This window comes from Melospiza georgiana, chromosome 1 (assembly GCF_028018845.1).
Source record: "Melospiza georgiana isolate bMelGeo1 chromosome 1, bMelGeo1.pri, whole genome shotgun sequence".
Classification (NCBI taxonomy): domain Eukaryota; kingdom Metazoa; phylum Chordata; class Aves; order Passeriformes; family Passerellidae; genus Melospiza; species Melospiza georgiana.
This window is the reverse complement of record NC_080430.1, coordinates 113,001,283-113,029,071: the sequence shown is the minus strand read 5'-3', so window position 1 is coordinate 113,029,071 and position 27,789 is coordinate 113,001,283. Positions and strand designations below refer to the sequence as shown.

General features: G+C 36.8%; 1 protein-coding gene across 2 annotated transcripts in view; it reads left to right on the top strand.

Moving 5' to 3' along the window:
• The window catches only part of PRKDC (protein kinase, DNA-activated, catalytic subunit), an 83,273-nt gene that overhangs the window by 33,163 nt on the left and 22,321 nt on the right, over nucleotides 1-27,789 (top strand). For both annotated transcript variants that reach the window (XM_058021670.1, XM_058021661.1), the window contains exons 38-67: nucleotides 946-1,050; nucleotides 2,035-2,202; nucleotides 2,490-2,617; nucleotides 3,591-3,798; nucleotides 4,905-5,083; nucleotides 6,122-6,290; nucleotides 6,798-6,863; nucleotides 7,314-7,386; nucleotides 7,611-7,759; nucleotides 8,948-9,085; nucleotides 9,286-9,405; nucleotides 10,291-10,434; nucleotides 10,661-10,812; nucleotides 11,381-11,512; nucleotides 11,968-12,079; nucleotides 13,439-13,563; nucleotides 13,657-13,806; nucleotides 14,221-14,394; nucleotides 15,220-15,318; nucleotides 16,005-16,215; nucleotides 16,794-16,983; nucleotides 17,343-17,558; nucleotides 18,806-18,918; nucleotides 19,928-20,059; nucleotides 21,236-21,415; nucleotides 24,616-24,824; nucleotides 25,276-25,414; nucleotides 25,842-26,030; nucleotides 26,551-26,775; nucleotides 27,371-27,479. In XM_058021670.1, the coding sequence (XP_057877653.1) occupies nucleotides 946-1,050; nucleotides 2,035-2,202; nucleotides 2,490-2,617; nucleotides 3,591-3,798; nucleotides 4,905-5,083; nucleotides 6,122-6,290; nucleotides 6,798-6,863; nucleotides 7,314-7,386; nucleotides 7,611-7,759; nucleotides 8,948-9,085; nucleotides 9,286-9,405; nucleotides 10,291-10,434; nucleotides 10,661-10,812; nucleotides 11,381-11,512; nucleotides 11,968-12,079; nucleotides 13,439-13,563; nucleotides 13,657-13,806; nucleotides 14,221-14,394; nucleotides 15,220-15,318; nucleotides 16,005-16,215; nucleotides 16,794-16,983; nucleotides 17,343-17,558; nucleotides 18,806-18,918; nucleotides 19,928-20,059; nucleotides 21,236-21,415; nucleotides 24,616-24,824; nucleotides 25,276-25,414; nucleotides 25,842-26,030; nucleotides 26,551-26,775; nucleotides 27,371-27,479 (4,504 nt within the window). The remainder of the gene's footprint in view (nucleotides 1-945; nucleotides 1,051-2,034; nucleotides 2,203-2,489; nucleotides 2,618-3,590; nucleotides 3,799-4,904; nucleotides 5,084-6,121; nucleotides 6,291-6,797; nucleotides 6,864-7,313; nucleotides 7,387-7,610; nucleotides 7,760-8,947; nucleotides 9,086-9,285; nucleotides 9,406-10,290; nucleotides 10,435-10,660; nucleotides 10,813-11,380; nucleotides 11,513-11,967; nucleotides 12,080-13,438; nucleotides 13,564-13,656; nucleotides 13,807-14,220; nucleotides 14,395-15,219; nucleotides 15,319-16,004; nucleotides 16,216-16,793; nucleotides 16,984-17,342; nucleotides 17,559-18,805; nucleotides 18,919-19,927; nucleotides 20,060-21,235; nucleotides 21,416-24,615; nucleotides 24,825-25,275; nucleotides 25,415-25,841; nucleotides 26,031-26,550; nucleotides 26,776-27,370; nucleotides 27,480-27,789) is intronic.

Genomic DNA, 27,789 nt, shown 5'->3' with positions numbered 1-27,789 from the left:
TACTGTTTGAACATACTGAACATACATGTACTGTTTGAATATTGTGAACTTCAGGTAACCTTTCTGGTTCTGTGGGGATTGCATCGTGTTTTCAAGAAATGCTGTTCAGATCAAGTGTTTGATGTTTGGGGGAAAAAAAGAAAAAAGGGGAGAAGTTGGGCATTGTTAGAATCTGGGTGTTTTTATTAGCAAAGTACAAAAAAATTTGGGGCAGGTGGAAATTACTAGATACTGCTCTTCTTCCCCCTACCACCTTTTTTATTTTTTCAATTGTTCTCATGTTTTAGGTGCCTGTTTTCCTTTTGGGGAACAGGGACAAGTACAGAGAGTGAGCTCTGAGTAGCCTCTGGTAGCATTCTTTGTTATGTTGGCATCCAGAAAATCACAGTGGAGGAATTCTACCCATATTAACAAACTGCAGAATTATCTTTACTTTACACACCTAATTTCTGTGACACTGAGATTTTGGTCTGGGTTTTTTCCCTCTATTTTGGAAACATAATTTTCTACTTGTTCTTTTGAGATTTGTAGGCACTTATAAAAAGTAGTTGTACACAAATACACTCAAAGATAACTGTTGAGCATAACTTTTATTTTTTATAATTTTTTATTTGAAACTTGAATTATTGTAAAGGGATGTTTTAGGACACAGAATGTGAACTCTACTGCTGGATTAGCTGGCACTGACATGGCCAGTAGGAAATTTGGCTTTCAGAAGGAGATTAATATTTTTTTGAGTTGAAAAATACCCAACATGATTTTATTTGTACTGGTTAGGAGCTTTTATAGTTCTTTTAAAAGCAAAATCATTCTGTATGTGCTGTTAATTCAGTGTATTTTTGGAAATAAATAATTGTGTAGCTCAAGGGCTTTTTATTATGCTTTAATACAAATCTCTTTAACTACTTAAAAAAAAACAAATTAATTTTTTTTCTGTCTTTCCAGATAGACTCTTCAGTTTCTTTCAATACCAATCATGAAGCATTTACAGCTGTTTTTAATACCTATACCAATCTACTTACTGATCAGAATTTAGGCTTAAATCTTAAGGTAAACAGCTCACTTCAGCAGCTTCCCTGCCCTCCCCAAATTACAATGTTAGTTGTTCATGGAATTCTCTGTTATTTGGCTTAATTTTTATCATGGACTTCTGGGTTTTTAGTCTTCTGTTCAACATCCTGGAACCTGTAAATCATCCTTTTTGTTCTTCAGACAGAAGGCGCTATCACAGATGCCATGCTTTGGTTTAAGGTGCTTTTTTTTTCCCTTACTCAGAAGAAAGGAATGTAAATTTTGGAGAAAAAAATTAGCATCAGTTGCAATGCAAGTTATCTTGAACTCCCAAGTGTCCATTTGAGAAATGACAGCTAAACAGGGTTTTAGCAAGGAGTGTGCATTTCCTACAGGTCAAATGATGAACATTTGTCACGATTTTTATGTCCATGTCTGTCCATTAGTACTGGTACTAATGGAGTAGCTGCTGTTTGCAGCTTGGTCAGGAGAGGGAGATAAAGTACTGCAGACTGAAAGGGGGAGTTATAAAAGATGCTGGTTAGACTAGAGTAATAAAAAATTTGGTACTCATGGAAGTTATGTGGAGTTGCTTCTCAGCCAGCCTGCCTTTAATTAGGCAGAGTTTTGTACTTTCCTATTCAAAATAAATAAAGTTTGGGATTTTGCTTTAGCTGCAAGGTGATGCATGCAATCAATGACTTGTGTGAGAATGAATGCTTGCTTAAAAGAACAATGAGATGTTATTCATAGCCATGTCAGCCATGAGGTGTTAATTAGCTTTAACTCTTACCCAGCAGTGACATGAGAGTTAAAAGCTGTTTTCTGATCTGGAAGCTGGAAAGAAAAGCAACCACGTAACCTATTTTTATTAGTACACTGAGCCATTGAATCAATAAGAACAGCCACTGCTGCTGTTTTGTGGTCCTAATCAGCTGGCTTCATAGTTAAAAAATAACTTATTTTTTAGTGTGAAACTGTCTCTTTTTTATGTTTTGGTTTTTTTTTGTTTTTTTTCTTCAGGGCCAAGCAGTGATAATTCTCCCGTTCTTCACTAATTTGACAGGAGAAAAGCTTAATGACCTTAAGAATGCTCTGGATCAACTTGTAGCTTTCAATTTTCCCATGAGCTCTGATGAGTTTCCCAAAGGAACCTTGAAGCACAATAACTATGTAGACTGCACTAAGAAGGTCAGTATTTTTAGTGAGTACATAATTAGAAGCCAAAGTTAACTGTGTCTGGAAACTGTTTCATAGGATCTGGAATTAAAGAGAGAGATTTTTGGTTCGCATGAGGAGATCAGCTTTTGTGTTTCTGGTTTATGTTTTTATCCAGAAATTGAATCTACAGAAGCACATTAAATAAGCCCATACTTCTGTGCATCTGCTTCTGATCAGTATTAAAAAATAATTACATCATTAGATTGAATTATTTGATCCACTGTGGCTATTCATGTGACATGTTGCTGCTTCTTCAGTTTTTAGATGCATTAGAATTGTCTCAGAGTCCAATGTTGTTGCAACTGATGACAGAAATCCTCTGTAGGGACCAAAGGCATTTCATGGAGGACTTATTTCAAGCCAGCTTCAAAAGAATTTCCAGAAGGTGGGTTTAGTCCACTGGATTTTGTGCTTGTTGTCATTGAATTTTTGCTGAAGCAAATGTGCTTCTTGTATTTTATTGTCCTTATAATAGTAATGACTTACACTATAAAGTTTTATGTCATAGTTTTAATTCAGATTTTGCTTTTGTCTTTACATTTTCAAAGTATTTCCAAAGTGTGAACAAGTAACATCAGTTTCCAGATTACACTTCCAGTGCTTGTGCAAATTTGGAAAGCCTTCTGTAAATAAGCTTGTCCTGAGATAATCCAGTTGAAAATAGTACTTGTTTGTTGTATATTTGCTATCCCTATAACCACATGATCACTTAAGTTGATAGTAAATTAATTTGTTCAACCTCTTTGAAAATACAACAATGCACTTATTTAATTGAATAATTCCAAGGTGGTAAAATGTAGACTTAAACACGCTCTGTCCACAGAAGAGCTATTCAGTATCTCTTCCAAAACCAACATTCCAATTTTTGATGGGCTGTTGAGTAGTGACTATAGTGGAGCATGTAATTTCCTGGACAAAGTCATTTATTTTATGACCATATCCCATTTTCGAAATTTTTGCTTTAATAAAATTATTCAGAATAGCAGATCATCTAGTACTGCAACACTTGATAGCCACAGTTCTTTTTTTCCTTCGGTTTTCCTACATTTCTCACATATACAGGATAATATTTTTTTTTAGGTTCAGTAAAAAGGAACTGAGAAAGTCAGTGTTTGCTTTAGGATTAAATTATTAAAGATACACAAATAAGTTTGCCATCTCTTGCAGACTAAGAAGCAGAGGTGGGCTTTTTTGAGGGCTGCATAATATTTGATAGTTCAGCCAAGATCTTGAATGTCATGTAGGGTAACCCAAGAGGGCATGAATGCAGTCTTTAAAAAATCTAAATGTCCTAAGGGTGTGAGACATAAGTGAAGTCTGGTGAAACAGTTTCCATCTTGAGATTTCCTCTTGTTTAGGAGCCCCACTGACAAGCAAGTGCTACTGTTGGACACTGTGCACAAAATGTTCCGAAGCGAGGAACTCCTTTCAAATGCTGCTCGCCAAGCATTTGTGGATCGCTCCCTCCTCACTCTCCTGTGGCACTGCAGCTTGGATGCACTGAGAGTATTCTTTGGCAAGATTATAGTAGAGGCTATGGATACACTTAATTCCAGGTTTACAAAGGTATGAATTACTTTATTTTTTTTTATTTAGGGTTAGGGAATTCTAAGAAAGTGTTGATGTTGGTATGTATTTTGCTGAGCTTTGAATGAAGCACTGATAAAAAACTAATTTATTTGATTTCTAGTTTTCTGTATCCTGGAACAGTTATAGAATTTGATTACTGATAAACTTTTATTTATTCCCCAACACACTGTTCCTTTGGAGTTAATGCTTGTTTACATATCTACTGTGGATAAAAATTGAAGTTGGAATGTTATATATATATCTGAAGGGGTTTGTCAAAAGGAAAAGTCCATTGTAACATTGAAATATAAAAGCTGTGTAAAATTGTAGCCTGTTACTACATTGTGGGAGAGGTTTTCAACCTCCATAATGGAAGCTCTGAAATTAAGTACATTACTTCTAGAGAAAGAAATATACATGTAATCATTGCAAAGGTTCTTCAGCAAGGGATTAGGAGCACAGATCTTCCTTTCTTTAGTTACAGCCTTTTTTCCAATTTAAGAGTATAAAAAAGATCATTGCAGGCATGATCTGTTGCCAGTCAAGGTGTCTCCTCTTGCTGTAGTTCTTCAGTCCCCTGGTTTTGCTGGTGCAGATGTTCACAGGCAGCAGGATGAGCAAGATGATGAAATCACCAAAGTTTAGGTATAGCTGTTGAAACAAAATGCTAAAACTAAGATCTATGTAGAGTCACTCACACCATGTTCCTTTTGCTCTAAATGTTGGCACCAAAATGAGGTGTATAAAGAAACTCATGAATGACACCAAGGATGATGGCAGTGTGTGTTTTGCTTACATGTGTCATCATCAGGCTGAACTGTCACTTGGTACTCTGCTTATTTTCCTCCAGTATCCTTATAATAATTTAGGCCAGTTGTAGTAAAGAGAGCTCACCAGACAAGTATGGGTCAACCAGTTTTAGTAACTGCACTACACAGGAACTCAGAATCTGTCAGTCTTTTATTATCATCAGCTCTTTTCTCTGTTTTAGAAGGTAGAAGTAAGCTGAAGGCTGTCTATGAAATTTAAAGCAACTGTGGAACTATTTAGAAAGGACAAGAGTCAGGAAATTTCCTTCTGAGATTCTGCTTCTTTGTTTCTAGTCCCATGAACATACTTTTGATACACAAGTTACCAAGAAAATGGGGTATTACAAGCTGCTAGAGGTGATGTATGTGCGTCTTTCAAGAGAGGAAGTTTATTCCAAGGACTCTAAAATTAACCAAGCTTACCGTGGCTCCATGAGTGTAGAAGGGAATGAACTTACCAAGACACTAATAAAGTAAGACCATAGTTTATTTTATTTACTTGATATTTCTGATGAAGTTTTGACCAAATATGCTTTTTTAAGTAGGCCATATGAAGCAAAAGATGGTTTTGTTCAAGGGTAAATATAATCTCTTACATAGCTTTTGATTTTAATTAAATACACAATCTTGAGTTTGATAGAATTATCTGTAGTGTAAATCCTGTGTTACAATAACCTTTGCCTCCTGCTTTTGTACTTTTTTTTAAAATTTGTTAAGCTTGTACATTCATTTTAACTTTTCAGTATGTTTCTTAGCCTTTAATTTGGGTTTTCACAACTTCAGTTTCAGTATACTCACACTTCTATGTGGAGTATGGCTCTGTATTGCAAAATTGGTATTTATATGACTGATGAGAAGATGGGATTGATTTTTATTTACATTTCATAATAGAGCAGCACACCCAGTAGGAGTAATTGGCTTGATCATCATTACAAAGGGGGACAAAAGAGAAATACTGAATATATATGTTAATTTGTATTGTTTAGTTTGTTTAATATTCAGAGAAAAAAAAAAGATGTCTGAATTGCTGTTTGTTTTGTTTTGATTTTTGTTTTACAGTACTATGTCCTATGAGGACTTCAAAGAATTTCTTGGCCATGGTTTGCAGATCTATAACTGTCTTTGTGCCAAAGACCTTTAAAAATCACATCTAAACTGTTTTCTTCTAATCCATAAAATACCTTAGCATGCATGTCCATTCATAATTTTTTGGCAAGCACCATGAGAGAAGTTAATTTATACATCCACATAAACATTCATCTTATCTGACCACAACCTGTCATCACATTTCTGACATTAAGGACTCCTGTCTAAATACTTGGGGAGGTTTTCTTTGTCATTGCTGAATGGTTCCATTTTGGTTCCATTTACCTGCAGGATACTTGAACAAGTCTGAGATGGTTCAATTGGATACTGCTTCCTTGAAATTCTGTTGATCTCTGATTGGAACCCTTCTTGTACTGCTTAATGAAAGACTTCTCATGGTGTTTTCTTGCCTGTTTGTGTTTAAGGTCGTGCTATGATGCATTTACAGAAAACATGGCAGGAGAGAGTCAGCTGCTGGAGAAGAGGAGACAGTATCACTGTGCAGCATATAACTGTGCTATTGCTGTCATCAGCTGTGTCTTCACTGAAAGTAAATTTTATCAAGGCTTTCTTTTTTCAGAAAAATCAGAAAAGGTGAGAAGCTTTTGTTGCTGTTAGAAGGCTTCCAGAGCATGAGACACAAAGTGATTTTACCTGATGGCAATAAATCAAAGAATGAAACCTGAATGACGTGCAATTATACTAACAAACTACCCAGTGAGGCAATAGAAGGAGTGGTAGCTGATGAAAGTTTTACCAGCTGTTTGGGAATGGGTGAAGTATGATGCTGTTTTCCTTCCACTCCCAATCCATTTTCTAAAATAGGAGGAAAAAACCCCTATTGTTTAACTTTTCCAGTGCTCGGAATATACTTGAATAAGAGAGACCTTTTTACAGAGCACATTCTGTGATGTGAACTCTTGAGTAGTTAAGTAGCAAAATTCTTTTTGGGGTACTGATGTAGAAGAGAAAACATGCTACACTTTCTGTGCTGTACAATGATCTATTGAATTTTTTTAAAGAAGAAATAAAATACATTCAAAGCAATTGTTATTGTTCGCAGCATTATAATTTTGCTATTTCAAAACATGCTTTTTGCAGAATTTGCTGATTTTTGAAAATTTGATAGACCTGAAGCGTGAGTATACATTTCCTGTTGAAATTGAGGTGAGTGAAATTTCTGGCCTTTAGTGTTTCTAACTAAAAAAAGGGGATGACTTTAACAGTGTAGTTACTGAGGACCAGGTCAGTTCTCATATATGGAGAAAGAGGATACAAAACAATGGAGTACTCCTCTCATTATTTAAAATATGTTTTTCTGAGAGAAATCCAGACCTGAAATGTAGAACAGACCTGTAATGCACATAACTTTTAACATACTTCTTAGAGCACTTACTTTGATAGTGAATGGCTGTTGGAATAAAAAAATTCAGTTGTTTCTCTGTAGCATTAATAATAATCATTTACAGCATGACATTTCCATTCATGTCAAATGGTTTTAATCACTTTTTTTGGTATCTCTGTAAATAAAAAATGTAAATAATCGGTGGTTTTTTTTTAATTAATTAACTTTTTTTTTTTAATTAAGTAATTAGAACTTTATTTCTTGCTGTTTAGGTGCCTCTGGAAAGGAAGAAGCGATACATTGCTATTAGGAAGGAGGCCAGGGATTCAGGGAATAGCAGCCAGGGTATGAAAGTCATTTATGGTGATGAAAAAAAATGCTTTCTTACCTGCCATATAGTGTTTCTTGATGTGTTCTTCACTGGCTTCTACAGCAGCAGGAACAAATAAAAATGTTCAATGTATTTCATCTAACAGTCAATTCCCACCTACCCTCAAGTTTTAGTGGGCAGTGAAGGCTTTTTTCTTGTAATTACCTTGATTAATGGACTGTTCTTCTTTCTTGTCTAGATGAACCCAAGTATTTAGCTTCTTCATCATACATGATGGATAGCAGTTTGAGTGAGGAAATGAGTCAGTTTGATTTTTCTACTGGAGTTCAAGGTTTTTCTTACAGCTCCCAAGATGTTACAGCTAGCAGCACTCGTTTCAGGAGAAAGGTAATTTAGTACTTATGTACTGTGAGAAAGAAAAGTTTTATGCTTTTGAGTAATTGCATACATTTATTGAGGTTGAGAAAGAGAAATTTCTAGTCTTCTGTATTTGTTCTACCTGACTGAGAATGGGTTCATCCAGAAGATGAGGGAGGGGACTTAAGCTGTTTTCTGTTACTTTTCTTTTTTCCTCTCCACTGTCTACAGCTGAAGAAAAATAATGTCCTATTGGGTTTCTAAAGCTGAAAAGAGTGTGAGTGAAGTCCAGCCTGAGTTGTAAAAAGATGGTTTGTACTGCACTCAGGCACATCCTCTGATGGTTATGTTTTGCTGTTAGGCATCTGGTTTCCTCATTTCCCTCTTTGATTGGTCTGTGACAGAACTGGCTGTATCAATTGGATAGAATAAATAATCAATTATTTTTCTTTTTCTGTTGTTGTGGCAGCTTGTATTTAACTCTTGCTCTTGGGAGATATTAAATGCTGTTCTTTCAGCAAAGGCTTGAGGTTGTGTTCCTTCTGCAATCAAAATATGTCTCACCAGCAGTAATGCTGATAGAGTAGATATTTGCTGTGAAATAGAAAGTTTGTAAAAGTATCATAGACACTGAAGACAATCTGTCAAAATAACTGTTAACATTGGTGAAGATTACTGTTTCCATGCTTTGAAGCAAGGGGGTGTTTTAGCTGCAGGGAAGTTAAGCAAGATAGGAAGTACACTTCTACTTTGTTGTAATTTCTACCTAAACAATTTTCTTTTGTGATTTACTCTGTGTAGCAAAAGAGAGCTGCTGCAGATGCTGGTCAGTGTGAAACAACACATCCATAAAAATAGAAGTGTTCATATATTCTTTGAGCTATGAAATGAGATAATTTCTTTGAGGTTCAATTTAACTCCTCTTTCTTTCAGCATTTGCCACACCTGTCCTGGCAGGTAGTAAAGTCAGAGTAACATAAATTTGGCATCTATTGGCACAAAAAGTAAAGAATTTGCAGATCTGGTGCATACATTTGGGAGGTGTCTGTTTGAACAACACATTTGATGTATTCCCAGTTGCACACACTGAGTGTGTAGTCAGATCTAAGCACAGATAAGATCAGAATGACTCATGGCATGATTGGGATTTAAAAGAAAACACAGTGTTGTTATTAACTATAGTAACACCTTTTTTTTCTTTTTTTTTTTTTTTTTCAGGAGCCCACAGAATACAAAGTTTTAAATGATGAGATGGAACTGGAAATGGATGAATTCAACCAACATGAATGTATGGCTTCTATGACCTCGCTGATTAAACATATGGAGAGGAACCAGATCACACCCAAAGTGGAGGAGGCCAGTATTAACTAAAAAGTTGGCATTTTTCTATTAATGCTACCAAGAAAAGAGAGTCATGATTGATTCCCTCCATTTATTTATTTTCTTGGCTATATTATAGAGAAACCTGTGTTGCTTGAGCTTGGGGCTTTTTGACTTGGTAAGCCTGTTGGGTGCAAGAAGTGATTTGATTTTAGCTCATCTCTTCTAAATTTCAGGGGACAGTTCCAGCAGATCTTCCTCTTTGGATGAAATTTCTTCATGGCAAATTGGGAAACCCATCAGTACCATTAAATATCCGCCTCTTCATAGCAAAACTTATTGTTAATACTGAGGATGTGAGTAATTTTTATTCATAATATCAAATGTGTAACACTTTGCAGGGTAAAATACTTCATCAAGTGAGACCTTTGGGGCATTCAAATTGAGTAGTTTGCTGTGATAAAAGGGAGTGCATTTATGGCCCAAAATTCCAGATAGTGCAAGTATTTTCAATGCATTATTAATACTTTTTCTCCCATATTCTGTAAGTGGAGGGTGTCCACAGTGTGTCTCTTCTGGAAACACAAGTAGTGTATTCATTGATAAGCAAGAGGTGGGGTTGATTATACTTTCCATCTTCACAGGAGCAAATACAATGTTTTATTAGTGGGCAGAGATGAGTCTTATAGAAACACTTTGAGCTAAATGGTGTTCTTGTTGCAGAAAGATACTAAGATAGCATAATATGTGTTTGCTTGAGAAGCAGTGTTTTCTAACTCTCATTCTTGGGTAAAACATTCTCAACCTTCTTCATACAATGGTTTGAAAGTATAATGGTTTTGTCTGGAATATTCCAAACCCAAAAAAAAAATGCTGAATTTCAGGATTAATTTAATAACCTCTATATCTGTTTAATACTACTTTCTTAGTAAAGCTGTCTGAAATGGAAGGGTAGATGAAAATGACATACTCTCTCAAATCCTTTACAGACAGATATTCTAAGGGAGAGCCATACTGTCTGTGCTCTAGTGAAATAATTCACTTTCTGTGGCTAAAGGTTTCTAAGCAAAAATGAGAAATGTAGTTATGGATGCTTTTTATTTTAAAATGTTTATGGTTGTTCCCTCAGGGTTTGAGCCAAGTCCTAAAGAGGTTGGTTTAGCAGTCTTACCACTAATGTTCATTGAACAACAGGTTGCTAATAGTTGGGTAATTTGTACTTTGTCTTTGATTCCCCGCAGGTATTCCGGCCTTATGCAAAGCACTGGCTTGGTCCGTTGCTGCAGCTTGTTGTTTCTGGAAATAATGGAGGGGAAGGGATTCATTACATGGTAGTGGAAATAGTAGCTACCATCCTTTCCTGGACAAGTGTAGCCACTCCCAAAGTAAGGAACTGTGAAATTAATTTTTATTGCTATTGTGACTGTTTGGTAAAGAATGATTGAATTTGTTTTTATGCTCTTAAATAATTTTATACATCAGTCCACTTTTACATTTTACAATTCTTTTGCATATTAACTTCAAACATGAATTGTTTACTTACTTGCTTTCATAAAACAATATGTGTCTTCTTGGAGTCACTATGTTTATTTTTGGTCCTGGTTTTTGTAGGGGAATATTAAGGATGAGATTTTGGCTAACAGATTGCTTGAATTCTTGATGAAGAATGCATTTCACCCAAAAAGAGCTGTGTTCAGGCACAATCTGGAAATCATAAAGACAGTTATAGAGTGTTGGAAGAACTGTCTCTCCATACCTTACAGGTAAACACTTGGACAATTGCTTTCCTTTATCAATATATCAAAAATATAAGTCAATGGTATCAAAGGGCATGGGAAGGTAAATTAGGTAAATTCAGCTGCAATAGTAAACTTTTTGTCCCTACAGTGAACAGCAGAACTTCAGAACCAAACACTCTAAAGATTGTAAATTAATTTGAAAAACAACCAGGAGAGAGAGATGGAAAAACACATAAAGGATTATAGTAGCAGCAACAAAAAGACGAGTAATCTCTTCAAAGACATTTTATTTGAGGTTTTGAATGTTATCACTGAATATTGGTGCAGTCTTATTAAGACTTGTGCTATCTGCCATGCTTGTGAACATGTCAAGCATTTGTGTGGGCTTAGTCTCTTTTCAGTTGTTTTGGTGTGGGTTTCTTTGCAAAGACTTGTCCATTGAAGCTAAATATCTACTGCTTTCTGGCAATATCCCTTTGATTGGCTGTATGTGTGCATGTGAATCCCTGTATACAAAGACAGTGAGTGACTTAAGGCGTCTCTATTTTGGGGTTTTCATGTATATCATTACTTCTGTGTTTTTTTCCAACAGTTTAATATTTCAAAAGTTTTCTAGTGGAGACCCTGATACAAAGGATAATTCAGTGGGAATTCAGCTGCTGGGAATTGTTCTAGCTAACAATTTGCCACCCTTTGACCCAAAGTGTGAAATAGATCGTGCCAGGTGAGAAATGCAGTTTTTTGTGAATGATCTTGAAAAAAATCTTAAACCAAAGAGAGCAAGTTTAATTTTTCAACAGGAGGTGTAGGAGCTTGTTCTTTGGAATCCTTTGCTGTCATCTGGCAAATAATATTTCCCAGATAGATAGATAAATAGATAGATAAAAAATAATACTTTCCTATCTACAAATTGCAGGCCACATTTATTTTGGAAAGTATCTAGAAGGTTGTACACTTTTTTACAGTGGGTGCCAGGGTTGCAGTTTTGTGGAAATTCATAGAGTCAGGAACTGCTAAAGCAGAGATTTGAGACACTGCAAGTGGAAAATGCATTTGTACTGTATTCAGCTCTTCTGAAAGCAGTCACTATGACTGTGGGCAGCTCATATGAATTTTTTGCTTCAGTTTAAATTTCTGTGCTTGAGTAGTGGCTTACAGCAGGTCTGTCTTTTGTGCTAGGTATTTTCAAGCTTTGACCAGCAACATGGGCTTGCTAAAGTATAGAGAAGTTTATGCAGCTGCAGCAGAAGTTTTGGGACTTGCTCTTCAATACATTGCTGAGAGAGAAAATGTAAGTGAACTGTATTTTGTGTTTGACCTTTCCTGTCTTAATTTTATGTTGATCTTTTATATGACTACTCAATTCATATTCAAAAATCAATGTGTTTAAACCTCAGCAGTCTTTATCCAACAGAATAATTAAAAATTCAAACTACTGACTCAACAGGAAAAGAATTTGAGGGCAGACTAATTGCAAAGTTTTTGCCTTGCTCTTTTGGAGCTGACAGTGAATGATGTCTTTTTGAGTCTTTGTTCAGCTTTTGCCAGCCAGTAACACTAGTGCAGTATGTTTTAAAGTTGGGGGTTTTAAGAGGAAAAGAAAAGCAGGTTGGGAGGTTTGAAGCTACCTTTTGAATAACTGTATCTGAGACCAGTTATTTTATAGGTAGTGGATAAGGTGAATGCAAAACTGTTACTCACCAAATCCTACAGTGCTAGAACTGAGGGATTGTGCTTGGTGATCACAGAAGTCAATTTGACGCATGTGCTAGAAGTAATTCTCTACACAATAGTTTGGGAACTTCTGGCATTTGTTGCCAGAAGAGGTGCTGGGGGTAAGCAGATCAGCAGGTTCAAAGGGAAATTAGGTAAATTCATGCACAAAAATTGTCATGGACTGGTTCTAAATACAGCAGACAGCAATGTACACTCAAAGATCCTTAATCTAATGACAAATGGGTTTTATAAGAGAAAAAGAGGACAAAACGCAGCCATGGTCATGTGTTCCCCCTGAATATAATTCTGTAACTGCTATTGGAGACAAAAACACCAAGTTGTTGGCCAAGTGGAGTATTAGCCTGACCTTGTAGGTTATTCTTCCTTCTTTCCTTATTATCCTTGCTTCTTTCCCCACTTAATTGCATTCTGGTTGTTCTTTCACAGTGTGTAGAGCATATTTCATAAAGCTTTGTTAAGTCTTTGTCAGTCTTTCAAGTTCCATTATAAGCAGTGTTTTGAATAAATGAGCAAAGATGGTGTAAGTTTTATCCTGAACAAGGCTTATTCCTTTGATGTTTGTTACAGGTTGCTGGTTGTTTTTTACCTTTTTACATTCATTAGTTGGAATTCTTCTATACTGAGGAGCTGTTTATTATTATATAAGCACACTAAGCAACTTGTACTACACAATTAAGGTGTTCCAAACCAGTGAAAGGAAGCTCACAGATATATTTTTTAAGTAGCAGTCATGTGTTTTAGCCAGGCAGAGCTGTACAGGACCCATGAAGCACCATAAAGGTTAAGATGAGTTGGCTGGCTCTTGCCTAGTGAAATGCACGAGAATCAAACAGTATAGCACTAAAACCATGTTTCATTAAGGTGGTTATGATTTTCATGGGTAACCTAGTTGTACTGTCTTACTCATTTTTAGGTACTTGAAGATCCAGTTTATGATTGTGTTATAAAACAACTGAAGCATCATCAGAACACACAACATGATAAGTTTATTCAATGCTTGAATAAAGTTGTTAAGCATTTTCCACCTCTTGCTGACAGGTACATCATGATTTATGTGGTATGTTGACTGTAAATCTAGAGGAATAATAGAGAATAACTTGCTTTTCTTTGTGGGCTTCTGGTTATGTTAAGGTTTATGAATGCAGTATTCTTTTTGATACCTAAACTTCATGGTGTGATGAAAACCTATTGTCTGGAAGTAATAATGTGCCGGGCTGAAGAAATTCCTGATCTCCACTTGCAGTTAAGGAGTAAAGACTTTATCCAGATCATGAATCATAGGTAAGTAGTCATGTGATTATGATGGTAGTTCAAGTTTCTTGATAACATTTTCTTTGCTGCCCACAACATTTTTACATTCAGAAGCATTTATAATTCCCCTTCACTTTTTGGTCATTGTTCCCCAAATTTGAGCTGGTGTAAGCTGGGAGTTGAGATGGTTAGCTCATTGTGAAAAATGAACAAACACCTCTAAGATGGTCTTAGGGTGAAACACCAGTGGAATGTCAATTTCTGCAGTTTGTATTAGTTTATTTATATTCTTACTCTTAGACTGAGTGCAAAAGCATTTACCTAAAACCTTTTATGAAACACTAAATATTGTTAAAACATAAACCAATCTTCTCGTTCTGTATGTAGCAGTGATGAGAAAAGCAATGTAACTGGGCTTTTTTTTGTTTAACTCTCTTCTTCCAGGGATGATGAAAGACAAAGGGTTTGTTTGGATATAGTGCATAAGATGCTGTCTAAATTAAAACCACTGGAACTTAAAGAGCTTCTGCCTGGAGTGACAGGGTTCATTTCTCACCCTTCTGTAATATGCCGACAGCGCATGTATGATATCCTGATGTGGATTTATGATAATTACAGGTATGTGTTCACTGCAGATGTTGTCTTTCAGTGGTTTGTCACAGGCAGAGTGGAAGTGTTTGTAATGGTCTTCCAATTTCATGTCCCTTGGAGAGGGATTTTTCCAGTTGTCAGAAGAATATAGTCTGTGATTTGCCTAACTGGCTCTGGCCTTCGGTAACAATTTCATCACTTCCAGTAAGGGATAAATACTTGGACCAGAAGTAGGATTTTACATCACCACAACAGAACGGCGTAAGGGGTCTGAACTTTGATGCTCCAGCTTTTTTTCTTGTTGCTGGAATTTGTAACTAGTGAAAATTATACATTAAAGAAAATTATATAAAGGCACATGAGCGTTATCTGGATCACTTAGATCTGGTAGTATAAAGATGATCTTTCTGCTTAATCCCTTAAAATAGGGAACAGGCATACTCAGTTTGACAAGTGGGTTGCTATTGAATTATCTAACTTGGTTGGGGTTTATGTGTGTTTTTCCAAGAAAACTCTTTGAATGAACATTTATTGCAAAGAAAAAATACAGCCAGTCTTTACTCTAGCATCACTTGTGAAAGCATTCTCTGCCTGTTTTTTTCAGATTCAACCTTGCAAACGTCATAATAAATACCTAACGTATTAATTAGCTTATTAGATAATTTATTTTATTAGTAGTGGAGATATAAGGCATTTTTGGCAAGAAGACTTCATGTTATGTGTTGTTATGCCAAGTTGAGTTTTTTTATCAGAGGGCATATTCCTCCTTTTTGTCCCACCATCCTCATCCTCTCATTTTGCTATGGATTATTTGAGAGAATTCATTAAGAGATATTTTTCTCCCACCATCAGTGATCCAGAAAGTCAAGCAGATGATGATTCTCGGGAGATACTCAAAGTGGCAAAAGAAATACTGCTTCAAGGACTGATTGATGAGAATGCTGAACTGCAGTGAGTAAAGAGTGCTGTGACAACTGTCTGAAATAAAAATACCTCAATTTCTCTTACTCTGTATAGCAAGAGAGTTGATCCTTAGAGGTTTTTGTAAGTATTTCAATATAAAAGAGTAACACTGAGATAATACTATTTCTTTTTCTTCCAATAAGTTAATTTATAAAATTTTGTCTCATAGTGGTACATCAAGTGTAAGTGAAGCATTTTAACGAATTTCTAAGCTGTGATGAGGTTGTTTCATTATGCTAAACCTAATTCTGCATTAATGTTCTGGAGTTTTTGAACAAGGAGGACCCTGCTATACACAAGTGCACAACAGTAGATTAAGTGTTGGATTTTTAAAAATTCTTTTGATGAAGCAAAAGATGAAAGAGGACATCTTGGTGCTTTTCCATCCATAGCACTTCTCAAAAGGAAAAAACTTGACAGAAATAATTTTTTCAGAGTTAACCTTTTATACGAGGCATAGAACATGATAAATGAATGAGGAGTTCAGTGTAATTCAATGCAAGATTAATGGCATGAAAGTGTTGGTTTAAGGCCTTAAGAGCTTATTGTTTTGGAGTTTTTTGCTGGTGGGTTTGGGGCTTATTCCCTTTTAAACTTGTTTTTTTAGAAGTCAGTGGTGGGAGGTGGTTCTGTTTGAAAATAACCAATAATAACTTTATTCTTTGCCTCTACAGGTTAATTGTTAGGAACTTTTGGAGTCATGAGACAAGGCTGCCCACAAATACTCTTGACCGCATGCTGTCATTGTTAAGTTCTTTCTATTCCACCAAGATTGAAACACATTACTTGAGTCTAATCACAAATTTTCTGCTTGAAATGACTAGCAAGAGCCCAGATTATTCCAGGAAAATATTTGAGCATCCACTGTCTGAATGCAAATTTCAGGTGAATTGTACTGTGTTGTCCTGTTCGCAATATGTGACAAATTCTGCTCTTTAATGTAGTTATGACTTAAAGAGGAATGGCATAATGAAGGAGATTTCTCAAAGTGTTTTGTGCTCCCAAGTTAACAGGTGCAGCAGTTATGAGTTGTGCACAGTATCAGAAGTTTAATGATTTTTTGGGGGCAATAATTGTACTTTCTTTTAAAAAATGTATATTCGATTAAAGTAATATGCCAGGAATAGCTGATTTGTAGAGTACTGAAATGCTAAAAAAGAGGGTAGCAGAGAGAAGCAGCATCAACTGGAGAAATACTGTCAAGAGACAGGAGTACTGGTGCAAGAGCTGTAAATCAGTCCTCAGCTGACCAGTCCAAGTTAATGAGCTTTTTTTGCTGAGCTGTGGAGAACTTCTACATGTTTGTGGTTTGTTGGGATTACTGTTATATATAGTCAAATTCTGCCCCTATACCTGGGAGGGTGTTTTGATTTCTGGACTGTAATTTCTGCCGTGCTGCTCAATGAAGAAATGCAGAAAGCCTCCATCTTTACTGTTCTACTTAAATCTTTCTTTGTTCATAGGACTTTGTAGTTGACTCCAGCTGGCGTTACCGAAGCACTGTGCTCACACCCATGTTTGTGGAGACTCAGGCTTCTCCAAGTACCCACAGGAATTTGTCACAGGAAAGATCCCTTTCTCCTTCTGGGTCAGTCCGTGGGCAAGTGAGGGCTACCCAAAGGCAGTATGAATTTACACCTACACAGCATGGCAGTAAGTCCAGAACAGTGTTTTCTGAAATGTTCTTTTTTGCTGTAGGAATCATGTAATTTCTGTTGCATATAACTTCTTAATGTAAAAGTATAAATATGTTTAGTTTAGTATTTTGTTTTCCAGGGCTTTTTTTTGTGTGGTATGAGAAAAAAAAAATCACATTTTTATTATTCTCATACATATTTTATGTTCTGCCTAATGTAAAACAAACACTGTCTTACCTAGCAGCTTGAAATCTGTTCTGCACTTAAACACTAGGAAATTATATTTTTGGGAGAGAAAAAATACCTGCCTCAGAGATGTTTTCACTTTATTTATATCTGAGTATGTTAGAGCTTTTTGGTGATTTCTTGTTCCAGGTGGTAGAAGTTCTTTTAATTGGCTAACTGGAAGTAGCATTGACACACTGGCAGAGTATGCAGTTCCTTCATCCTCTGAATCCTTGTCTTCATCCATGCTGTTGGTTAGCAAAAGGAGTGAAAAACTTAAACAAGCAACCTTTAAACCAGTGGGGCCAGATTTCGGGAAGAAAAGGTTGGGTTTGCCTGGAGATGAAGTGGACAGCAAAACTAAAGGTCTGTAAGTCTTACTGTGCAATTTCCATGCAATTAGTATGCTTTTATAAACCATCCTTGTCAGTTTTTTGGCTGGCAGTCCATTGTCTTTGAGACAGCCCAATTGAGATTCACCTTGAGAGATTTTGTTTCCAGGATTGTGTGATGATACGTGACATGTGACAAAAAGCTCGACTGTGCTAGGAATTGTAGAATTATATGTTGTTCATTGAAACAACTGGCTGGATGAGAAACCAGTCAGTGTGATCTCTGCATTCCTACCTCTCCCTCAGAGGATCACAGCATGAATATCAGACAGTTCTGACCCTTCTGTTTTGAATTTAACTCTTTAAAGAAATGTCTTTAAACGTATTTTCTAAACCATTTCAGCTGTGCTGACCTGATCTCCAACATTTTACAATTTGTCATTAGAAGTCCTTGTTTTTCTGAGAATGCTCCTTCTTCCACTCAGTAAATGAGTGAAAAATATCAGTACTGCTCTGAAGTGACTTAGGATCCTTCTCCCTCTTTAACCCTTGTCTACATTGCCATTAAAATTTTGACCAAGAGGATGACATTAGAAGTTCATGCATAGAGCTGTAAAGATGAACCTTTTCAGTACCTGAGAGGTGTTTCAGGGCAGTTATGACTAATAGACTGCAGTTCATGCAGAACTACAGAATAGAGAGGTCAGTCTACCTTCTAGTTAGTCCCTGGTCTTCTACCCTGGAGAATACCAGTTACAGTGGTATATTTTTGTTTCCTCACTCTCCTTTTCTAGGAAGTGGACTGAGCTGACAGTCAGTTAAATGGCCTTTCCCCATGACTGTCCTGAGCAGGAGTTGATCCAGTGGCAGTTCTATAGTAATACTTTAGAAATACAGTACAATATCCTTACTAAACAATATTTTAATATCTTTTAGCACCCCTGTATTTAGGGAGTTATATACTTTCTGGAATATAGTGCAAATGCCGTATGTGCCTTTGAGAGTTTAAAATAAATCTGGCAAATGGAGCATATTTGTTCATGACTTTTAGGGTCTTTCCCTGTACAATAGTTTGATCTTTATACCTCATCCATGCACCTAAAGTCTCTATGTAAATGCTTATAATCTCCTAAGAGCAACTTAATTTTTTGTTATTGGCTAGCTTGTTGAAAGGCTTTGTATTAACTTGCTGGTAAATACAAAGATGATGTTTATTTTTATACGATGCTTTTGCCTTAAATCTGAAAGGAAAAGCTGTGGACATGGTCATATGTTCCTTAGGTATGGAAGAAAGAACAGAAATTCTAAGACTGCGGAGACGTTTCTTGAAGGACCAAGACAAGCTCAGTCTGATTTATGCCAGAAAAAGTCTGGCTGAACAGAAAAGAGAAAAGGTTAGTCAATCCAAGGTTTAAAACTTCAAGTCTCAATGCATTTGCAGTCTTGTACTTCATCTCTTGTAGTAACTTTGTGAAGAAAGGGTAGGTATAAGGTACTAGTCGCTACTTTAAGAGCTTTAGAAGGTTTAATTTGGAAACAATGCTATTTATGGCCCTAAAGCTAAGTGATGTTATTTAGCATGGGTGAGAAAAGAGCTGGATGATAACACTTCCAGTCTACCACTTAAAATGCATGAAATGATTTTATGTGATGGGAGTTCCTAGCAGTTATTGGGAAATCCTTTACAGTTGTCATTCTGGAAACTAGGAGCCTTAGTGCTATAATACACTGCAGAAATTGTATGAGAACATTATCTAGTGTCTGAAGGTGAACTCAAAAATGTGATACAGCTGATGGACTACCCAGAACTGATTTGAACTTATAACCTGAAGGAATGTCAGTAATAATCATTTGCTGAGTGTTTCTCAAGGCCAGAAACTTACTACTTTGTGGGTTTTCTGGTTGTGTTATGTACCTGCAATAAATCTAAGTGGTTTTAAGCTCTGTAGCAGTTTTTCAGACGTTCCTGTTACTAAAAATAGCAGACATTATCATCAAAAAATGATAGCATTTAGTCCCAAGAGGGCTAAATCCAGGATTGAGAGCTACCAGTTTGAGACACTCCTGTAATACTCTGCAGATGCAGACAACTGTGTAAATAGAATTTATGTCTGGAAGAACCACACAAGCATCTATTTTAGCCCATTCATGTTTACTTGCAGGCTAAAGGGACCATTTCCTCCCACCCAGCAAGAGAGAACCTGTAAATGTGTTCTGTATGGCAGTTCAAAATACAACCAACAAAATCTCCTGTCTTTTAAACGCTTCCACTGATGGTGTTTCCTCCACTTCTGTGGGAGGCTTCTTCGGTGAAAAAATTTTCATAATATCTAATGTAAACCTCTCCTGGCGCAGCTTGAGGCCATTTCCTAACCATATTTTTACATGATTAATGCATTTCAGGAGATAAAATCTGAGCTGAAGATGAAGTATGATGCCCAGGTTACTTTGTACAGAAGTTACCGAGTGGGAGACCTTCCTGACATCCAGATTGAGTACTGCAGTCTCATTGCCCCTCTGCAGGGCCTTGCCCAGGTCTGTCTGCTTTTCCAAGGTCGCTTGTGGGGTTTGCTGGTTCTGCAGGGAAAGTGTCATGTAGCTGGGTAACCACTTCAAAAATTGATTTGTAGCTTTGCAGTCAAGCACTGTGATACACATTTAAAGATTCTGTTTTCAGAGGGAGTGTATCTCCTACCCCTGTGCTGGTGCAGTGCTCAGAGAAGAGGCTTTGTTGCTTGCCTCACTTGAGCAGTTGAGGACTGGATAAATCAGCTGTTGTCCATTTCCTGCAGGTTCCTCTGCTTGAGAAAGAGATGGTGCTCTCTGCAGACATTATTGCAAAGGACTTCTCACTGTTTAGTAACAAAACAGCCATTTCGCTTTTATTATATGTCTGTCATAGATGAACACACAAATGAGCTTAGTGTGACTAAGACTGGACTCAGACTCCTCAGTAAAGCTGATCTAATATTCCTTTTCTTACATGAGAGGGGTAGAAACTATAGACTGAACTGAGCAGCAGACTGAATCTCATTTTACAGCCTTTGGGAAGTCACAGTCTTCCTGATTACATTTGTAATTCATTACTTTTGGTAGTCCCTTATCTCTCTGTAAAGGACAGAAGTAGCACACTCACGAGTGGAGTGTCTGATAAAGAGTTAGACCAAATTCCAGACCCATGATAGACCAAGATGCACAGGATTGTTACTCACACAAATGTGTTTCTGGATTGAAAAATTGCCTTTAAATCTCAGATTAAACTGTCTGTTCATACAGACAGTCTGTCCTTCAGTTAACTGCCTCAAGTTTTAGGACTTGGTCTCCTCACACATTGATGTATTCTTTTTTCCCTAAAATTCACTTCATGGACTGTAGTATCCACATGATATCTAACATGATATTGGGTATCTGGTTCCTGTAATGAGAGTTGTGAGTTTGTGAAAATTGCAAATTCCATCCTCTCCACTGACACTGTGGCGTGAAAATCTGCATTGCCTTGGAGTTTCTTTAAATAGAAGAATTAAAATAGTGTTAGAATGGGTAGTACAGTACTTCCCAGCACAGGTAAGATGCATGCCAGACTAAATAGTCCACTCCCAGAGAGTGCCTAGGGATTAGGTACAGGGTGGGTCATGTCTTTTAATTTTATTTAACAGTCTGTTGTGTCACAGCAAAGTTCAGTGACCTTACTGTTTTTATTGTAATTCACAGAAAGATCCAACATTTGCCAAACAACTTTTCAGCAGTTTGTTTAGTGGAATTTTTCATGAGGTCAAAAAATCTAAAAACCCTTCTGAGAAAAACACCATTGTCCAGAAGCTGCTGAACGACTTCAATAATTTCCTCAGTATGAGCCTGTCATACTTTCCACCCTTCATTGCGTGCATCCAGGTAAATCCTGATAACATGGCATGGAAGTAACTGGATATAATGTCTCTGAATGTGTGATAAACCCAGGGTAGTGAAGGTCAAATACTGTCACTGAAGTTTAGACGACAGAGATGGAAGGAGAATTGTTAACCAAATGGGTATTTCAAGTGACACTTAAGGTGAACGAGGTAGCTCATACCTATGAACTGATTTTTCAAGGTTTCTACATTTCTGATCTCTAGAGTTTGAGTCACCTTTTAATGTTCTAATTGCATCAGTAACAAGAAGAGGTTTGATTACAAATGAAAGCTATTTCAATTGAAGTGGGAATTGAGAACAATTGAAAGGGTTCTGTGGGTGTTGTGCTTATCTTCCTGTTTCTGGGAAGTGCTTACTGAGGAATTCTTTGATGTCTTGAGGATATCAGTAGCTGTCAGACCGTTTGTTGTTAGTCTCTCTTGTTTATTTTTTTCAAATTAGTCCCCTGAAGTAGTTGTCTGGGGATTTTCAGTAATGAAGGAAGGGCTCACCAGAGGATGAGTGGGTGCACCACAGTTGTTTCAGTGGAGAGGAAACACGAGCCTTTCTGTTATGAGAATATACTGACCTGGAATAGGTTGTGAATTTTAACCCAGTCTTTTAACCCAGTTTTCAGAGAGATAAAAAAACCTTGTCCCAGCACCTGTTAAATACCCACTGTCACCGTGTTTAATGATTCTTATCAACTGTATTGATGTTGTGATTCCTGGCTCTCAAAGGAATCTCTTTTTCAGTGGCAGCTGATGGTTTCTTTTTTGTTATGGAAATTTAAATACTTTGTGACAGTAGGTATCCTTCCAAATACAAGAGAACCATCTAGTTTGAACTAGCTTTGTAAACAGAGAGAAACCTTGCTTCTTAGTACTTGTAATTACACATCTGAAAAAATGTGATTTCTTGTTTACTTTTTTTCTGTGCAGCTGCGTAAAAGGTCAAATACTATGGGGATTTTTCTGGGCTGGCTTGGTATTTTTTGAGCCAGCATCTCACAATAGCTATCTGTTAATATTCCCTCTTGACATTGCATTTGTTGGTTCCGTCTTGATGATATTTATTTGTGTTGAATTATGCTGTCTAGACCCTGCTAATAACACTGTTGCATTAAGCTACTTTTTTTTTTTTCTGAATAGACATCAAATGGAGACTCAAGAAGTAGGTAAATTCAATTTCATCAAAAATACAGACTTTGTAAGAGCAATAAGAGCATCTCCTTGCCATCCTCATCAATAACAAAAGTACAATATCATGAAGTCCAAACAGCCTGCAAGCACTGAAAGGAAGTTTTTTCCCAGTAGGGAACTGAGTTCACATTGACCAAGAGAGCAGCCTGGGAGAGTGTGAGCAAGAGCACAGCAGTGTCAGGGCTTTCATTTTTGACTCACACATGTGGGTCCTAGTGGCTTGGCCATTTGGAAGTACAGCTTTTCTTTCCTGTATACCAACGGCATAATAAATACTGGCTGGTTTCAGAAAGGCTTCCTGCTTTACAGTTTCCTTCTAGTTTTTTGACTTATTAATCTTCTACAGGTTCATGTCCCATCAGGAGAGTAGCTTGGTGGGTTAAAAGAGCTGGTTTTGTCTAGACATATAAAGTTAAAATTGACTATGAAGCTCTGGGATTCACTTTAGGGTAGATTAAGGACCAACTGAAATACTAAAAGAGTTAACTACATGACAAAAGTTTACATAGCCTCCAAAGAGATGCTTGGCCTCTGAATATAATTGCCTTAGAAATGTTTTAGCTGCCAGGCCAGCTTGGATGCCATTCTCCCTAATCTTTGAACATATAATGCAGATAGACAGTGCTCATTGCATATGGAGCAGGGGACATTTCCTCTGCTTTGAGAAGATAAGTGATCAAATAGTCACCAAAATGCACTAAATAAAAAGATACCTCCTTTGATGTGGGATGATGTCTGTAAATTGTAAGTTTGGGAGGATATTCATTCTTGGCACATACTCTTACATTTGCACAGTTCTCACCCTTTTTCCTGTGGTATGAGAAAGGGCTTTTGGTCTTGCCTTACCAAAGTTGTTCTTAAGGTTTTAGATTTTTGTGCAGTCGTCACTGTGTTCCTGATGTAACCCCTAAAAGCTGGCAGTCAAGGAATGTGTCTGGGGCATGTGTGCAGCTAATTGAAATTGCCTTATTAGTAGTTGATATATATATGCTAACCCCTCATTGGGATCTGACTGGTCTGTAACTCAGGAAGCTACAAGAGGCTGTGGGTTTTTTGAATCCCAACTCTACAAGTTGTGTCATGAGTTTGCTTATGCCAGATGCCTCTTCTGTAATTTTTGTGGTGGTTGTCATTTATCAAAGAAGTGTAACTTGGTTGTTCTCAGTCTCCTGTTGCAATTTCCAAACAGTGGTTTCTTTTCCAATGGTATCCTTGAACACGCTGTGTTGCAAGAATCTGATTTTAATTTTTATTCTAAAATGTGGTGCTGCTTCTTGTAATGAAAGCTATACTGCACCTCTTCCATGTTGTGAATTTTTTTCTTCTTGATTAATATACCTGTATTTATAATAGTGATTTAAGTATTTAAAAAAAAAAAAAAAAAAAAAAAAAAACCAAAAAAACAAGTAGACAAGAATGTTTATCCCTGAAGAAGAGATTATTCCATAGTTGGACTAATGTTAAATATGCTAAAGAGAAATATTGTCATGTCTTTAAATCAGGTAGGGGTGGATGAGTGCAGTACTAGGAGTCTAACAGGAAGCTGTGATGTGCTCAGACTGGCTGAGTGTGTGGGTAGAAAGCCTCCAGCTCAGAGATGACTTCCTGGTAAATCTGTAAATCGTGCCTTTGGCTTATGCAGGAATGCACCACTGAACAGGCAAAGTGAAGCACAGCTGCTGTGTAGCAGGCAATATCCTGCCAACAGACAGAAGGAAAAGTTCAGCCTGTCAATGTGTCCATCTAGCTCTCCCCCACTTTCCTTGTGATTCTGTGCAGAGAGTTGTCCCATGTCTTGGAGCCAATGTATATGGGGTTACTCTGTACTGTTCTCTGTCCAAAGAGCAACAGCACAGAAGGAAAAGATTCCAGTTTTCCCTGGGTTGGGAACTTCTGGAGACCTAATGGCTTATTTCCATTTTACAGCTTACTGTATAAGAAAAAGGATACCAAATCTGTATAGTTTTACACCAAGTACATACCTGTTGTTTTGTTTTCTAGGAAATGAGTTACCAGCACAGAGAGCTACTGGAACTGGACTCAGCCAATGTGAGCACGAGCTGCCTTGCAAGTTTGCAGCAGCCCATGGGCATCCTTCTCCTGGAGCGTGCCCTGATGGCTCTGTCCCCTGCAGAGGAGCCCCCGTCCAAAAGGATGCGTGGCAGGACAGAGCTGCCCCCAGATGTGATCAGATGGATTGAACTTGCCAAGTAAATTCTTGTTTGAGACAATTTACTCCCACTTAGGTTTGCCCTGCGAAGAACTCTGCTTTTATGGCTTGTGGGATTTCTTTTTTAGTCTTTCTGTCTTTTAGAATTAGATATGCTTTTAATTTTTTCTCAATTAATACTGTCAGTGAGAGCAATTAGACTTTAAAACTGTGCACTCTTCTGATGCTGTCAGATGCTGCTGAAAAACATCTTGTTCACAGCTTTTCAACTGCAGCAGTTTCCATAGTTCAGCTATTACCCTACAAGATGAAGTTTATGTAGTTAAGTATGTATTTCTGATCATACATAGAAAATACTTACTAAAAATTTACTATTTCAAGCTGGTAGTATTACTGCTTATTGAATTTATTATTTTTTTTAGATAGCCTCTGCTTGCATTGATATACATCTGCTGAGCTATTTGAAAGATTTCTCTTTTCAATTTTACTAGGCTCTACAGATCCCTTGGGGATTATGATGCCCTCCGTGGCATTTTCAGTGGTAAGATTGGGACTAAGGAAATTACACAGAAAGCTTTGTTGGCAGAGGCAAGGAATGATTATGCTGAAGCAGCTCAATATTATGATAAGGTAAAATTACAACACAGTATTTTTGTTTTGTAATTCTCTCATGACTTAAAACTAATCAAATTAGAAAAAAGTGCAATTTTCTGGGCAGACAAATAAAAACACATGGGCACACTGCAACCCTGAGAGAGCAAATTGCATGTGTTCATGGCATGAGTTGCAGTGGGTAAAAATGAAGACAGATCTCTAACCTTCTTTTAAAATGTTCACTCTTCAAAAATGTAGGTTTTCTGAAGATAGCTACCTGAAATTAATTTATGTTTAAACACTGCCAAGCTTGAATTTTCTGCATTTAATGTTGCTGTCACACTCTGGTAAATGGATAGATATTTTTCTGAGAATTAATGACAGTTAAGTTGCTCATGACTTAGAATTGAAACAGGTTCTTGGCTGGAATCTGGCACTATTCTCTTTCAAATTCATTCCCTAGGCACTCTCCCAAGAAGACTGGCAAGATGGAGAGCCAACAGAAGCAGAGAAGGACTTCTGGGAACTTGCATCTCTGGAATGCTATGACCACCTCACAATGTGGAAGTCTCTGGAGTATTGTGCTACTGTTAACATTGATAGTGGAAAACCTCCAGACCTAAGCAAAACATGGAATGATCCATTTTTTCAGGTTTTTAGAAATTATTTCATTGGTACTGCACCATTTTTATCTCTGCAGGGATGTCCTACAATATTGAGATTATGGGTGAAAATCAATTACATTATTTGGGTTACTTTATTATGGAAAATAGTGGAGAGTACAATATATTTTAAAAATTGAAACAATCACTTCTGCTTGCTCATTTTGATGTTTAATTTTTACCTCAAGTCTGTGGCAGATCCCACAGGACTAGCTTTATTTTCTCCTTCCTTTTGCAACTCTTTTTTGTTTCTTTTCTCACTTCTATTTTTTCCTATTTTAAGAGTTACCAAAGCATGGATTTTGAAACTGGTAAAATTTACTAACAACTTCTTGAGCTGTAGGAAAAGGCTGCTTTGATTTGTTAGCAAATAGGAATTTGTCAAAAGCGAAAATATCTTTTAAAAAATTCAATTTTTTTTAAATTTATTTGATTTGCCACTGATAACAAAAAAAATTAATCATCTGTTATTCCATTCCAAGAAATAAAGACTGTGTTCTCACTTTGTAGGAGACATATCTGCCCTATATAATACGCAGTAAGTTGAAGTTACTGCTCAGTGGAGAGAATGACCAGACTTTGCTAACCTTTATTGATGAGGCAATGAAGACAGAACAGAAGAAAGCCATTATAGAAATGCACTACAGCCAAGAACTCAGTCTCCTGTACATCCTGCAAGATGATTTTGACAGAGCCAAATATTACATTAGCAATGGCATGCAGATCTTCATGCAGGTAATAATGTCTTCCATCTCTGGTATGGCTTTTTTGTGTAAACTGGAACAATGAAACTGCTGTTGCTATTACTGCTGCTAGATAATGCTCTCAAGAGGAACACTCAGTGCCTTCTGTGTCAGGTGACAAAACTTCTTTTAAATTCACGCTTACAATGATAAAAGGTGAGCGAGCCAGTGGAGTGCATTCTTCTGTTTTAGTTTGTTCTGTTTTGCTGATTTTTATCTTTTATACATTTTCAGAGTAATTGTTTGTGCAGACAATAAAAATTTTATTTTGTTCATCTTTTCAGGGGCTTCCTGTCCCCAGAACAAGCTTACAAAGAGTGTTGCATTGGGAAGTTACAAATTCTATCCATTACTGAGTTTTGATTAGACTGTAGGTCTTTGCTCAAACCTAGGATAGGAATTGCAGCCAGAATATGCCTCTGTTCTTGTCCAAAGCAGAGTTGCTCTCTGATTATCAGCTGTTAAATTACTTGTAAGAGGTTGGGTTCTAAAGCATAACATACAAAAGCATCAGATCAATAATTTGTAGGGCACTGAAAAGAACCATGCTTTAAATCCTGTCTTTGATTCTCTCCCTGTCTTTTCAGAGCTACTCCAGCATTGATTCCTTATTATATCAAAGTCGAATGACCAAACTGCAGTCTGTACAAGCTTTGACAGAAATACAGGATTTTATCAATTTTATGACCAAAAGAAGTAAAGTTTTTTTTTTGTTTTTTTCCTCAAGCAATTTTCCTTTTGTATTCAGTAATTATGATTTCCTAAACTTTGAATTTCTGGACTGCTGTTTGAAGAAGCATAAGTCTGGAATTAGTTCTTACTGTCTTCTTGACAGTAAGACCTATTACAGTTTTGTAAGATAGGATTGAACATAACTTTGTGTTCTGTTGCAAAGTTTAATTAGCATAACTCTCATGATAAGAGTTAAGCATCTCTTTTGAAAGTGTCAGTTAAAGTTTTAAGCTAAGCTTTTTTATTGGAGTGACTTTTGGTAGTAAATAGCAGT